Source organism: Sus scrofa, chromosome 11, assembly GCF_000003025.6.
Source record: "Sus scrofa isolate TJ Tabasco breed Duroc chromosome 11, Sscrofa11.1, whole genome shotgun sequence".
Lineage (NCBI taxonomy): Eukaryota > Metazoa > Chordata > Mammalia > Artiodactyla > Suidae > Sus > Sus scrofa.
Window position 1 is genome coordinate 964,663 of NC_010453.5, and position 14,547 is coordinate 979,209.

Genomic DNA, 14,547 nt, shown 5'->3' on the forward strand with positions numbered 1-14,547 from the left:
CGTGGATCCCAGTTCGGTTCATTACTGCTACTCTACGATGGGAACTCCTGTAGTCAGGGTCTTGGCACACTTCGCCGCAACGGGAACTCCTGTGGAGTCACTTAGCAACATATGAAGTGCTTGTGAACCCACCATCCAGTGACGGCTGAGGAGTGCTAACGTGTACTGCTCAGGGTGATTGCTTTAATAAAAGATTTGGGTTTTGTGGGGCTTTTTAATTTTTTTTTTTCTTTTTAGGGCCACACCTCAATTTTTAGATATTTACTGTTTATGGCTAATATTTTAAAATTCCATAGGCTCTTTGGATTTGGGGATGGTGTACAGTGATCATTTTTTCCCTCTAGGAACATAATTTACTCTAACAATTTGAATTATAAATGTGTAGGGAGTCCCTGTTGTGGCTCAGTGGCAATGACCCCAACCAGTATCCATGAGGATGCAGGTCTGATCCCTGGCCTCACTCGGTGGGTTAAGGATCCACCGTTGCCGTGAGCTCTGGTGCAGGTCACAGATCTTGCATTACTGTGGCTGTGGCGTAGGCTGGTGGCTGCAGCTCCAACTTGACCCCTAGCCTGGGAACCTCCATATGCCTTGGGTGTGGCCCTTAAAAAAAAAAAAAAAAGACCAAAAAAATTACAAATGTGGATATGAAGGAATACTGTACAAACTAAAATTTAAGATATTTCCACACGATGTTTAGTTTATATCTACAAAGAGAATTTGGTCCACTCTCTTCCTTTTTCGTTTTATTACCAGCAGGATTAATAATACACATGTATGCTTTGCGGGTCTTCCTGAGTTTAGAGGAAAGCAGACGCATTCATTAGAAAGACTCCGTGGAAGACGAGGCGAGGGCAGAGGACAGCCTCGCTGTCTCCATCGTGTCGCGGCCGTGTTCACACGCGGGGCGCGTTTTCTGTCCTGCCCTTCCGGGCGAGCCGGGTGTCTTGACAGAGGCAGCCGACTTTTGCAGTGTTTTCATTTCTAGAAGGATCACAGGCACCGGGGGCTAAAATGATTGTTAGCTGTCACTTTGCGGTGTTTCTCGCGTAGGTTCTCTTCACCTTGGCCAGTCAGTATTCAGCGAATGAAATGTATGCCGAAGCGTTAAACACGTATCAAGTTATCGTGAAAAACAAGATGTTTAGCAATGCAGGTAGGTGTGTATATACAGTCAGTTTTTCCACTAACTCTGGTTCTTCTCTAGGGGTGATTTCTCACGTCCTCATTTTATGCTCTGTTATCATGAAATCATCAGTGCTCTAAGCAATCCGTATTTGTGGTAGAGGTGTCCTGCCTAGAGGCCCTGTGGTAATGAAAGTGCACACCGACGCGGAGGAGGAGACACAGCAGGCCTATGACACACTGCCCCGTAGCCAGTGGACAGCAGGTCATGTAGCGCATGGGACGAGCTGCGGCAACACCGTCGGACGTGTTTCCCTTGTAGGGTTGAGCCTCAGGAGGCTGTTGTTTGTGTTTAGCATTTATATTCTGTAAGGTTTTTGTTCTTTTTTTTTTTTTTTTTGGTCTTTTTGCCATTTCTTGGGCCATTTCCGCGGCATATGGAGGTTCCCAGGCCAGGGGTCGAATCGGAGCTGTAGCCACCGGCCTATGCCAGCGCCGTATAGCAACACGGGATCCAAGCCTCGTCTGCGACCTACACCGCAGCTCACGGCCGCGCCGGATCCTTAACCCCCTGAGCAAGGCCAGGGATCAAACCCGCAACCTCATGGTTCCTAGTCGGATTCGTTAACCACGGAGCCATGACAGAACTCCAGTTTTTGTTCTTTTTACAGCCACACCTGCGGCACGTGGAGGTTCCCAGGCTGGGGGTCCCATCAGAGCTGCAGCTGTCAGCCTGCACCGCAGCCACAGCAGTGCAGCTCCAAGCCGCATCTGTGACCTATGCCGCTTGCATCCGCGCTGGATCCCTAACCCACTGAGCGAGGCCAGGCATTGAACCTGCAACCTCATGGTTCCTGATCAGATAGGTTAAGCACTGAGCCACGACGGGGACTCCACATTTCCAGTTTTATGATGTAACCCTATTGCTTTCTAGCCGTATTTCCAGGAATCTGTCATAAGTTCCATTTCCTTGTAGAAGTTTCCTGTGCAGATATTTGAAAATAGTGTAACTATTTTAAAGTGAGAATTTTTAGTTAGTGTCTGAAACTTTATATCTTGAGAAGAACTTCAAAAAATATGAGTTAAGGTCATGTAAAATTTCTTAGGAAAAGTGAAAAAAAGGATATTATGTATTTATCATTATTTTTTTTAAACCAGGACGGTTGAAAGTGAATATGGGAAATATTTATTTAAAGCAAAGAAATTATTCCAAAGCCATTAAATTCTACCGAATGGCCTTAGATCAGATTCCAAGCGTCCATAAAGAAATGAGGTAAGTTTGTAAAATTTACGTGCTATTCTTCAGAAACAAGGTCATGGTCCTGACGTGTCGCCAGTGGGTTGACTGCTTGGAGGTGTCTCTTGGAGAAGTGCTCAGTGCGTGTCTTAGTCCGGTGTTTTCTCCCCTGTGACTGCTCGCGGGCGTTGTTTATATGATGCCAGGTTAAAAGTTAAAGGCATAGACCGTGATCAGTCGGAATAAAACCAAGCTCCTGGACCTGTACAGGGAATGACCCCGCAGGCCATTAGCGCCCAATCCAGTTTCCTGCCCGCACCAAGTCGAACAGCAGTCCCTGGACCATTCCAGAGTGCAAGGCTAGAAATTAAATATCCCCAAAAGAGGATGCTGGGATATTTTCATTCTTAAAATATTTCCAGCACAGAAACAGCGAGTTACCTTGTCGTCTGATAATAACTGTGGGAACGGAGGAGGTTTCCAGGGGATCTACTGGTCAAAATTTCTCGTAGGTTCAGTATGACACCTCTGTGAAAGTTAAGTTATTTGTATTGTTTTTGTGGTTTTTTTAGGTCTTTTGTCTTTTTAGGGCCACACCCGCAGCATATGGAGTTTCCCAGGCTAGGGGTCCAATTAGAGCTACAGCCACAGCAGCTTGGGATCGAAGCCACGTCTGCGACCCACACCACAGCTCACGGCAACGCCGGATCCTCAACCCACGGAGCGAGGCCAGGGATCAAACCCGCAACCTCGTGGCTCCTAGTCGGATTCGTTAACCACTGAGCCACGACGGGAACTCCGGTTGACTTATTTCTAAGCGCCACTTTTCGGGATCCTTTATTTGTCTTTAAATTATGTGTGACATCTCATTGTCATCAGCAGGGTCTGACTTAGCATAATCCCCTTCAGTGGCCTTTAACCCCGGCGAGGCCAGGAATCTAAGCATTTTTCCAAGGGCCGTCCTGTTGTGCAGTGTAAGTTCTGCAGTCAGCAGTCGAGCGTGTGTGGTGCTGAAGTCGAGGAGTAATGGTAGAGGGCCAGGCGGCTCAGGAAGGAGCCGTGCTCGGCTCGGTTGCTGCATGAAGGTGGCTGGGACCTCAGCCGCTGAACGGCTGCAGGCAAGGGCTAGACAGTCACCAGTGTCGAGGGGGCTGGAGGGAAACTGGAATCTGCCTACGCCACGGGTGTAAAATCCACACACACTTTGGAACACAATCGGACTGTTTGGTTTAAAAACCTTACGGAGTTCCCTGGGGGGTTAAGGATGTGGCAGGGTCACCCCTGCGGCTCAGGTGCCACCCCTGGTCCTGGAACTTCCACATGTTGTGGGTGTGGCCAGAAAAGAGATTGTGCTCATTGAATGAAGCCAGACCCAAAATGCCATCGGCTGATTGTGTGGCTCCATTGATGTGCAGTGTCTAGAAGAGGCCCATCCAGAGAGACAGAAGGACTTGGTGGCGGCCGGGGACCAGAGGTGCCATAGAGGAATGAGTGCACCGGGGCACAGGGTTTCTTGTCAGGGTGACGGAGGTGGCTTGAAGTAAGATATCATTACGGTTCCCCAGTGAGGGTAACATAGCAGCGGAATTCCCTTGTGATGCAGTGGGTGAAGGGTCGGTGTCCTTGCCGTGGCTCAGGTTGCTGCTGTGGCACCGGTTCTATCCCTGGCCCGGGAACTTCCACAGATGATGCCAAAAGCTATAGCAATCATTATTGAATCGTATACTTTAAATGGGTGAATTTTATGATATGTAAACTAAATCTCAATAAAGCTTTAACAAAAAAGAAAAAAGGGAGAAAGAAAAGGAAATTATTATTATTATTATTGTCTTCTTGTCCTTTTTAGGGCCGCACCCGAGGCATATGGAGGTTCCCAGGCTAGGGGTTGAATCGGAGCTACAGCTGCCAGCCTACACCACAGCCACAACCACGCCAGGTCCGAGCCGCATCTTCTACCTACACCACAGCTCACGGCAACGCCGGATCCTTAACCCACTAGTGAGGCCGGGGATCGAACCACAACCTCAGGGTTCCTCGTTGGATTTGTTTCCGCTGTGCTGGGATGGGAACTCCCAAGAAGGACGTTATTGGTGGAATGTCTTGACTGCCATAGTGGAGAGTTCAGTTATTTTTGTTTGTTTGTTTCACAGCTGATCCGTGTTTATTTTTCTTTAGGATTAAAATTATGCAGAACATTGGAGTTACATTTATTAAAACGGGGCAGTATTCAGACGCTGTTAACTCATTTGAGCATATAATGAGTACGGCACCAAATCTGAAGGCAGGCTTCAACCTCATTCTTAGTTACTTTGCCCTTGGAGATCGAGAGAAAATGAAGAAAGCATTCCAAAAACTGATTGCTGTTGCATTAGAAATTGATGAAGATGATAAATATGTTTCACCAAGCGTGAGTATGCAGAAGACTGCTACGTAGCCAGCTCCCCGTTCCCCGTGCTTTTCTGTCTCCAGAAGTGAGGAAGTCGGAGTGGCAGACTCTTCCGGTTCTCCCAGCCCTGTAGTCATATGTTTTAATGAATGGGTTTCATTGTTTTCATGCGTTGTTTAAATAAGATTGAGAACAGGACTATTGAAATCGAGCTAGAGGTTATGGGTAAAACACACTGCACAGGGAGTTCCCGTCGTGGCTCAGTGGTTAACGGATCCGACTAGGAACCATGAGGTTGCGGGTTCAATCCCTGGCCTTGTCGAGTGGGTTAAGGATCCCGAGTTGCCGTGAGCTGTGGTGTAGGTCACAGATGTGGCTCGGATCCCGTGTTGCTATGACTCTGGCGTAGGCCAGCACCTATAACTCTAATTGGACCCCTAGCCTGGGAACCTCCATAGGCCAACACCTATAGCTCTGATTGGACCCCTAGCCTGGGAACCTCCATATGCCGCGGCAAAAAGACAAAAAAATTAAATTAAATTAAATTAAAATAAAAAATAAAACACGCTGCACAATTTTAGTCAAAAAACCAAAAGAGGATCTTATGATAAATGGTCATCCTTTGCTGTTATTATTTAGTTATTTTTCGGCTACACCCACAGCCTATGGAAGCTCCAAGGCCAGGAACTGAATGAGAGCCAGAGCTGGGACCTTTGCCACAGCTGCAGCAACACCAGGTCCTTAAGCCACTGTGCTGCAGCAGGAACTCCTCGTTAATGTTCTTTTATATGAACTCAGACTGCATGCAGCTGCCTGTGATGATGGATCAGGATGCTGTGATACTGTTATTTCATGAACGGAGCCCAGTGGGTTTTCGTAATAGATGGTCAGCACATCGCAGCGCAGGCGTTGGCCCCGCTGCTTGTGTCTGTTCTCCTGGGGCCTTAGTCCCTTCCACGGAAATTAGCACTGCTCATCATAACCTTCCAGGGAGGCCGTGAGGATTAAATGAGGAGTGAACGTGAAATGTTTAAAACAGTACCTGGAGCATTGGAAGTGCTGCGAAAATGTTAATTTTTTTTTTTCAGTCCCCCCCCCCCCCATTGTTTTAGGTTGGCACCGGCAGCGGCACATGGAGGTTCCCAGGTTAGGGGTCGAATCAGAGCCTCAGCTGCCAGCCTACAGCACCGCTAGATACGTAGCCCACTGAGCGAGGCCAGGGTTGGACCCGCACCCGCAGGGATGCTGGTGAGACTGGTTTCTGCTGCGCCCCGGCGGCATCTCCTGAGCGGGTGCCGTCTCGGTATTGTACTGACAGCCACCGACAGCTTCGGGTACTGGGCCCCGTGCTTTCTAGCCTGACCTTTTATCAGCTGCCACAATCTACGTCCCGCGGAGAAGGCAATAGGTCGTCAGAAGTAAGGAAGACGTTCTCCTTCACAGGAGGGAAACTAGTCTAGAAAGTTACTTTGGTCTCCGTTTTACACAGCCGGCCTGGGGGTGAGCGTGACCGCAAAGCCCCTTGCTCGTGTTTACTTCTAAATCGCTCGTTTTTCCCTCCAGGATGACCCACATACTAACTTAGTGATTGAAGCTATAAAAAACGATCATTTAAGGCAAATGGAACGTGAAAGGTAATGTTTTGTGCACTTAAAGATTAAAACTTAATAATGTAGTTTTAACTCTCTTTTTTCTTTTCTTTTTTTTTTTTTTTCGCTTTTTAGGGCCACACTGATGGGATACGGAGGTTCCCAGCCTAGGAGTGGAAGCACAGCTACAGCTGCCAGTCATGGCCACAGCCACAGCAGCTCGGGATCCGAGCCGCATCCGTGACCCCACCCCACAGGTCACAGCAACGCTGGATCCTTAACCCACTGAGCGAGGCCAGAGATCGAACCCTCGTCCTCGCGATACTAGGTGGATTCATTATGACTGAGCCATGACAGGAACGCCTGTAGTTTTAACTTTTATAGGAGAGTTAAATGTGCATTCTGATTATTTCTTTCAAAACTTGTCAGTATATCTCTTGACTGGCGCTGTTGTTTCGCCCTTTGTCTTCTCTGCTGGGTTCTCTTTTCTCTTTTAGAATAATCTCAGTCCTCGGGCTAATCCAGTTATTTTACTCAGTTACTCCTGCTCTTTTTCTGTAATTTGTTTTTCTCTGCCTATGGTGTAATATTAGAACTTTGTTCATATTACCTTTGTTTAAAAATTATGTCTTGGAGTTCCCGCCGTGGCTCAGTGGTTAACAGACCCGTGGCATTGCCGTGGCTGTGGTGGAGGCCGTCAGCTTTTGCTCTGATTCGACCCCTAGCCTGGGAACTTCCGTATGCTGCAGGTGGGGCCCTAAAAAGACAAAAGACCAAAAGAAGACAAAGTTGTCTCTCTTTTTTTTTTATCCTGCCTTCCAATTAAATTCCAGCCCTCAGAGACACAATTCTTTCAATTTATTTCATTTCTTCCTTCCTCCACTATGGTACCTAGTCTCTGTCAAGTTGGGCTGGAAAATTGTAGTGTTTACTGAACATGCACCAGGTGTCTTAGGAGTTCTAGCACGTGCTAGAAGGCCCTTAGGTTTTTAAAAGTGTGATAAAATACACATACCATCAAATTTGTCTTAACCATAATTCACAGTTCCTCATCTCGCAGTGTGGAGTGTATTCCCACTGGTTTCTAGCCAGTCTCCAGAACTCTTACCTTCCCACCTGCAGCTCCCTCCCCCAGTCCCTGGCGCGCGCTGCTCTGCTCTCCGCCTCTGAATCCGACTGCTCTAGGGAGCTTGTATAAGTGGAGTCTTTTCCTGGCTGGCTTGTTTCACTCAGCACAGCGTCCTCAAGGTCCGTCCATGCTGTGGCCTGTGTCAGAATTTCCCTCCTTTTTAAGGCTGAATAATATTCCATTGTATGTATGGAGTGCCCTTAATCTTTAGGAATTAGTTTAGTGGTAAAAATTAAACTTACCCTCCTTGGAAGATGGAGTAGTTGTCCTTTTCCATGTTCTTCCCGCTAAGTACAGGTGAACTCTGGAAGCTGCATATGAAGCCACACGAGAGGAAAGGGAGCCATGAGGGCAGATCACGAGGCACCTGGCAGTGACTTCACTCTCCCAGACGTGCAGCTGAAGAAGCTGGCCATCGAAAGCCAGCGGGGCCTTTTTAACAAGGCTCTAGGAAAAGCCTGCTTTCCTTCGCCAAAGGACAAGGCAGACCAGTAGGTTAGCAAGACAGAAGACTTTCAGACAAAGACCACGGAAAACCCCACACGGGCCAGCAAGAGGAGATGTGCACCCCACCAGGCTATGAGGAGGCCCTCAGTGCCCCCGAAGGCCGTGCAGGAGCCAGGACTCTAACCCCTAAGGCCCTCAGCGCGTCCCACCGCTCTGCGACGCTGTGGTGTGAGCGGCCAGCACGCGGGGGCACGGGATCCCACCCTGCCCGGCGGTAAGAGGCCGTCCTGACCACTCTCCTGTGTACTGTCGGAGGAGACAGAGTCAGGACTGCCGTCATCACTTGGGTGACACGGTGTCCGTGGGGACCTGGGGGCAGCAGAACTCCTGTCCCATGCCGCAGAAACGGGCACCCTCCCACCGTGGCGTCAGAGGAGGCCCTGTGCGGAACGCGGACTGCTCCCTTTCTTTATCCAGTAAGTCAGGAGGTGGTGTCAGGAAACACGGCTACACCAGAAGTTGTAAATAAAATTCAGACTCATAACAGAACTGTCCAAGTTTCAGTCAAGAATCACTCATCGTACCCGGAATCAGGAAGATCTCAGGCAGTAAAAGAAGGCAGGCAGCAGATGCCACCACTGAGACGACGGGGTGTGAGAATTCCCTGGCAGGTGGTAAAGCAACCGTGATGAAAATGCGTCCGCAAGCAACGGCGAACACCCCTAAACGGAAAAGCGGAAAACCTCAGAAAAGAGAGAACTGCAACAAAGAAAAGATACCAGGAAAAAACCAAATAGAAATTTTGGAGCTGAAAGGTACAGCAGCTTAAATGGAGAGCTCAGGAGATGACTCAAGAGAATGATGGGAAGGGAGAAAAGATTCAGTGAACTGGAAGAGAGAACGGCAATGACCCCATCTGAACCACAGAAAAGAGACCTAGGAAAACAAAAGTAACCGGAGCCTCGGGGACCTCTGGGACTCTTAGAAAAAGATCTAACGTTTGTGTCAGCAGAGTCTGGGAAGGCGGGGTGAAAGGGATTAGGCTGAAGAATTAGAGCTGATAATGTGCCAACATTTGGCAAGAAAAATAAGCCTGTAATACAAGAAGCTGAACAAATTGCAAAGAGGATCAACCCAAGAAAATCCATGTCAAGATGCATGATAGTTAAACTTGTGAAAATTAGGAGTTCCCATCGAGGCTCGGTGGAAATGAGCCCCAGCTAGTCTGATTCGATCCCTAGCCTGGGAACTTCCACGTGCTGCACACGCGGCCCTAAAAAGAAACAAACAAACACTTCTGAAAATTAAATACAAGGTCTTGAAAGGAGGCAGAGAAAACAAGCCATAAGAGAAAAGCAGTTAGAATGACAAGGGGAAAGTCTTAAATCAATAACCTAAACTCCCAGCAAAGAACCTAGTAAAAGTAATAATAAAAAAAAAAAAGCTACATGGATGTATTGTACAATGCAGGAAATATGGCCAATATTTTATAACTGTAAATGGAACATAACCAGTAAAAGTTGTGACTCATGGGCTTCCCATTGTGGCTCAGTGGGTTACAAACCCAACTAGTATCCCTTAGGAGGCAGGTTCGATCCCTGGCCCTGCTCGGTGGGTTCAGGACCCAGCATTGCCGTGAGCTGTGGTGTAGGTTACAGACAGGGCTCGGATCCTGAGTCTCCGTGGCTGTGGCATAGGCTGGCAGCTGGAGCTCCAGTTAGACCCCTAGCCTGGGAACTTCCATATGCTGTGGGCGCAGCCCTAAAAAGACAAAAAAAAGAAAAAAAAAAGTGACTCAGTATGTTGTACACCTGAAACTTACGTAAAATTGTATGTCAACTACACTTCAGTTAAAACAAGAACCTAGAAAAAGAAGAGCAAAATGAACCCAAAGGAAATGGAAGGAAGGAAGTTATTAAAGAAAAAGAACAGAAAGTATCGGCCTTGAAGAGGAAAACAATGGAGAACATCGTGCAGCAGCGGATTCTTTGACTAGATCAGTAAAACTGACAAACTTCCAACAAGCCTGATGAAGCGCAAAGGAGACAGAGCTTAACTGACGTCAGAAACGAAACAGAGGCTGTCGCTGCAGACCCTGCGGAAGTTCCTGTCGGGCGCGGGGACGAATCCGACGGGGAGCCGTGAGGTGGCGGGTTTCATCCCTGGCCTCACTCAGGGGGTTAAGGATCCTGCGCTGCTGGGGCTGTGGCGCAGGCCGGCAGCTGTAGCTCCGATTGGACCCCTAGCCTGGGAACCTCCATATGCCGCAGGAGCGGCCCTAGAAAGCAAAAAAAAAAAAAAAAAAAAAAAGAAAGAGGAAAAAAAAGGAAGGGAATACTACAAACAGATACTATCCTATACAGATAGATTTGAAACAGACTAAATGGATCACTTTCTTAAAAAATACAGACTGCTACAACTCAGTATGAAAGAGATCATTTGAATAACCTCATAAATGTTAAGGGAAATGACTTTATAATTCAGATCTCCAGGCCTATGTGATTTTACTAAAGAATTCTAGAAAATGTTTAAAGAATAAACATTTTGATAGTCTTTTTCAGAAAATAGTTCATTTTGTGAACCAATATTACCTTGATACCGAAATAAGACAGAAAAGAAAGGAAGCTACAGACTAATCTGATGACTATGGATTAAAAATCCTTTAGAGAATACTGGCAAACCAGAAATACTAACAAAATGTAAAGAGAATTATTCACCGTGACTAAGGATTTATCTCAAGACTATAAGATTGGTTTACCATCTAAAAATTAATATGTTACAGGCTATCAGTAGAACAAAGGACAAAAGCCAAATGATTGTATAAACAAAAATTTTTTATTTTTATTTATTTATTTATTTATTTTTGTCTTTTTGCTATTTCTTGGGGCCGCTCCCGCGGCATATGGAGGTTCCCAGGCTAGGGGCCAAATCGGAGCTGTAGCCACCAGCCTACGCCAGAGCCACAGCAACTCGGGATTCGATCCACGTCTGCGACCTACACCACAGCTCACGGCAACGCCGGATCGTTAACCCCCTGAGCAAGGGCAGGGATTGGACCCACAACCTCATGGTTCCTATTCGGATTCGTTAACCACTGCGCCACGACGGGAACTCCCAAAAATGTTTTTAGACAAAATTCAATACACTTTCATGATAACAAACATGAAAATCTCAACAATCCAGGAGCAGAAAGGAAGTTGCTCCATGTGTAAGGGACATCTGTGAAAAACCCAGTTTGACATTGGACTTAACGGCAAGAAACATCCAGATGAGAGAGAGTCAGACTCTCTGTTGAAAGAGGTATCCTAGGGCAGCCACTGAAAAACTGCTGCAACGAATTCAGCAAGGTTGCCGAGTAAAAAGATCAATATTCAAACGTCACTAGTACACTGTAGAAATAAAGGGTACACTACCAGGGAACTGTCTGGAAGTGAAGTCAGCAGTTACATTTACAGTAGCTTAAAAAATAAATTACTAGGAATAAATTTTTTAAATGAAGTGCAAAACTCATACTTTGAAAACTATAAAACATCATTGGAAGAAATGCTAAATAAATGGAGAGACATCACATGTCTGTGGCGGGCACTTCGTGTTGCTAAGATCACAGTGTTTTCCAGGTTACAGGTTCCGTGTCATCCCTTTCAACACCCCAATAGTGCTTTTGCAAACAGTGGCAAGTTGACCCTAAAACTCACGGGGAAATGTAAGGGGGTGCAGAATAGCCAAAAAATATTGAAAAAGCGTAGAAAGGTTGGAGGACTCAAGCCCCAAAGCCGCCGTGGTCAAGACAGGTGTGGTGGCCGTTTATGTCAGCAGCAGGAGGACAGACGTAAAAGTCAGAGGGATGGAAGGAAACTCCCAACACTCACCGTTAATAAAGCTGTCAGGCCATTTGATGAGCAAAGAATAGTCTTTTTAACAAATGGTGCTGGAACAACTGGATGTGCTCATGCAAAAGAGTGAAGGTGGGCCTCTCTCAAACACCATCCACAGAAATGACTTCACAGTGGGTCCTAGAATTACGGAATTGTTAGAAAAAACCCAGAGGTGGACACTACCGACCCTTTGCTCTGCAGGGGTTTCTTCGGTGTGATACCAAAGGAAAAGACGAGGCAAAAGCTGGACTTCATCAGAATTAAAGACGTCTGTTCCGGAAAGTGAAAGACCACCTCCTGAACGGGAGAAAACACCTAGAACCATGTATCCAAAAGGGGGCCAGTTTCTATAGTAAAGTCCTCTTCCAACCCAGTGATAAAGTGATAAATAGACTTTTGTTTGCAGTGGAAGTTCAAGCAGCCAGGATGTGCAGGAAAAGATGCTTAGCTTCAGGAGGTGCACTCAAAACTGCAGTGAGATGGCACGTCACACCTGCTGGTGTGACGGAGTCAAAGCACATAAGAAGGAGCGTTGGCTTGGGTGTGGACAAGTGGGAATCTCATATGTGGCTGCTGGGAGTGTGAAATGGCGCGGCCACTTTGGAAAGCAGTCTGGACATTTCTCAGAGGCTTAACATAAGACCCAGCAGTTTCTCTCCTAGATAAATCCCCTGAGAAATTAGAGAATGATCTACACGATAACTTAGACATGAATGTTCATGGCAGCATTATTTCTGTCCTTAAAGTGGAAACAAGCCAAATATCCACAACTGATGAATGGATAAACAAAAATACGGTTTAAGGAGTTCCCTGGTGGCCTAGTGGGTTAAGGGTCTGGTGGAGTCAGTGCCGTGGCTCAGGTCACTGCTGTGGCAAGAGTTTGATCCCTGGCGTGGGGACTTCCAGATGTGTCACAGCCAAAAAAATCTGCACACGTGATCTCACCACACAGTGGCATATTCTTTCGCCATAAAAGGAATGAAATACATGGCCTAAGTACACGTGAGTCCTGAAGGCGTGGTGGTGGGTGAAAGGAGCCAGTCGCCGGAGAGCACAGGACCTGCTCTGTGACTCCGCCTCTGTGAAGGTGAAGGGGAGGCAAATCTCTAGAGACCGTAGTCGTTCAGGTTTATTCACCACAGCTTCTTCCTTTCCTTGGACAGCACAGGTAACGCAGCTTCAGAACCTGTGGCTCTCGGGGATCTGCCAGCAGAGCAGTCCATAGACGTTGTTTTTTTGTTTTTTTTTTTTGTTTGTTTGTTTTTTTTTGGTCTTTTTGTCTTTTTAGGGCCACACCCGCAGCATATGGAGGTTCCCAGACTAGGGGTCGAATCACAGCTGTAGCCGCCGGCCTGCACCACAGCCACAGCAACGCCAGCTCCTTGGCCCACTGATCAAGGCCAGGGGTCGGACCCGCATCCTCATGGATGCTAGTCGGGTTCACTAACCGCTGAGCCACGACAGGAACTCCTTCACTTACATTTTAAGAAGTCAGTCCAAACTCTTTTTATGCTGTATTTCTAAAGAAAACTTTTGGGCTGTTTGATCCAGGAAAGCCATGGCGGAAAAATACATCATGACTGCTGCAAAACTCATCGCTCCTGTAATTGAGACGTCGTTTGCTGTGGGTTATGATTGGTAAGAGAAATTCAGTATTAACTGCTTGAACTTGGTGTTTTCTGATGTATACCTTTTATTGATTTATTAAAGTTTTGTTAGTTAGGGAAGTGAACAAGTAATTAGGAATATTGATTTCTGCTTATCAAGCAAATAGCATTACATGGTAAGATTACCAATATTAGGTGGTAAGATAAGCAACTCTAAAAGTTCTCATATATTTTTCTTCTTGTTTATGTCATTTTGTACATTAAGCGCTAAGGCAGATGTGTTGCACTTGGCATGTGGGTGCGTGACTGCTTTCATCTTGTGAATCCCACCCTGTGCCCTCTGCCTTTTTGCTTTATCTTTTCTCATTATCTCCTTTTTCTACCTTAAATTCGTCAGTACTGCTAAACTTTCTATCCTGAGTAATACCTCTTGCAGCTCAGCTTTCTAAATTGTCAAATTTATTCGTATAAAGTTGTAAATAAAACATTGTCATGTTTGTTGACATGATGTAGTCATGTTCTTATTGTCATCTAAATGTCTGTCAAATCTAATAACATCTTGTCTTTCATTTCTTTTTTTTTTTTGTCTTTTTGCCATTTCTTGGACCAATCCTGCGGCATATAGAGGTTCCCAGGCTAGGGGTGGAATAGGAGCTGTAGCCGCCGGCCTACACCACAGCCACAGCAATGTGGGATCCGAGCTGTGTCTGCGCCTACACCACAGCTCATGGCAATGCCGGATCCTTAACCCCCTGAGCAAGGCCAGGGATCGAACCTGTAACCTCATGGTTCCTAGCCGGATTCGTTAACCACTGAGCCATGACGGGACCTTCTTGTCTTTCATTTCTGGTATTGGTTATTTTTTCTTCTTCTTTTTTTTTTTTTTGTCTTTTTGTCCTTTTAGGATCATATCCGTGCCATATGGAGGTTCCCAGGCTAGGGGTCCAATCGGTGCTTAAGCCACTGGCCTACACCACAGCCACAGCAACACAGGATCCTTAACCCACTGAGCGAGGCCGGGGATTGAACCCGAGTCCTCATGGATGCTAAGCACTGGTTCATTAACCACTGAGCCATGATGGGAACTCCTCTTCTTCTTTTTTTTTTTTTTTTTAATTTAATTTTTTTGGCTGTGCTGACAGCTTGTGGAAG

The 14,547-nt window shown here is 46.5% G+C and overlaps 1 protein-coding gene across 6 annotated transcripts in view; it reads left to right on the plus strand.

The window, feature by feature from the left end:
- IFT88 (intraflagellar transport 88) overlaps window positions 1-14,547 on the plus strand; it is an 82,174-nt gene that overhangs the window by 21,219 nt on the left and 46,408 nt on the right. For all 6 annotated transcript variants that reach the window (XR_002336593.1, XR_002336592.1, XR_002336595.1 and 3 more), the window contains 5 exons: window positions 1,054-1,156; window positions 2,284-2,398; window positions 4,538-4,769; window positions 6,312-6,382; window positions 13,340-13,426. Coding sequence is in view for 1 of the 6 variants with exons in the window: in XM_021065434.1 (XP_020921093.1) it covers window positions 1,054-1,156; window positions 2,284-2,398; window positions 4,538-4,769; window positions 6,312-6,382; window positions 13,340-13,426 (608 nt within the window). In the remaining 5 variants the exon portion in view is untranslated. The remainder of the gene's footprint in view (window positions 1-1,053; window positions 1,157-2,283; window positions 2,399-4,537; window positions 4,770-6,311; window positions 6,383-13,339; window positions 13,427-14,547) is intronic.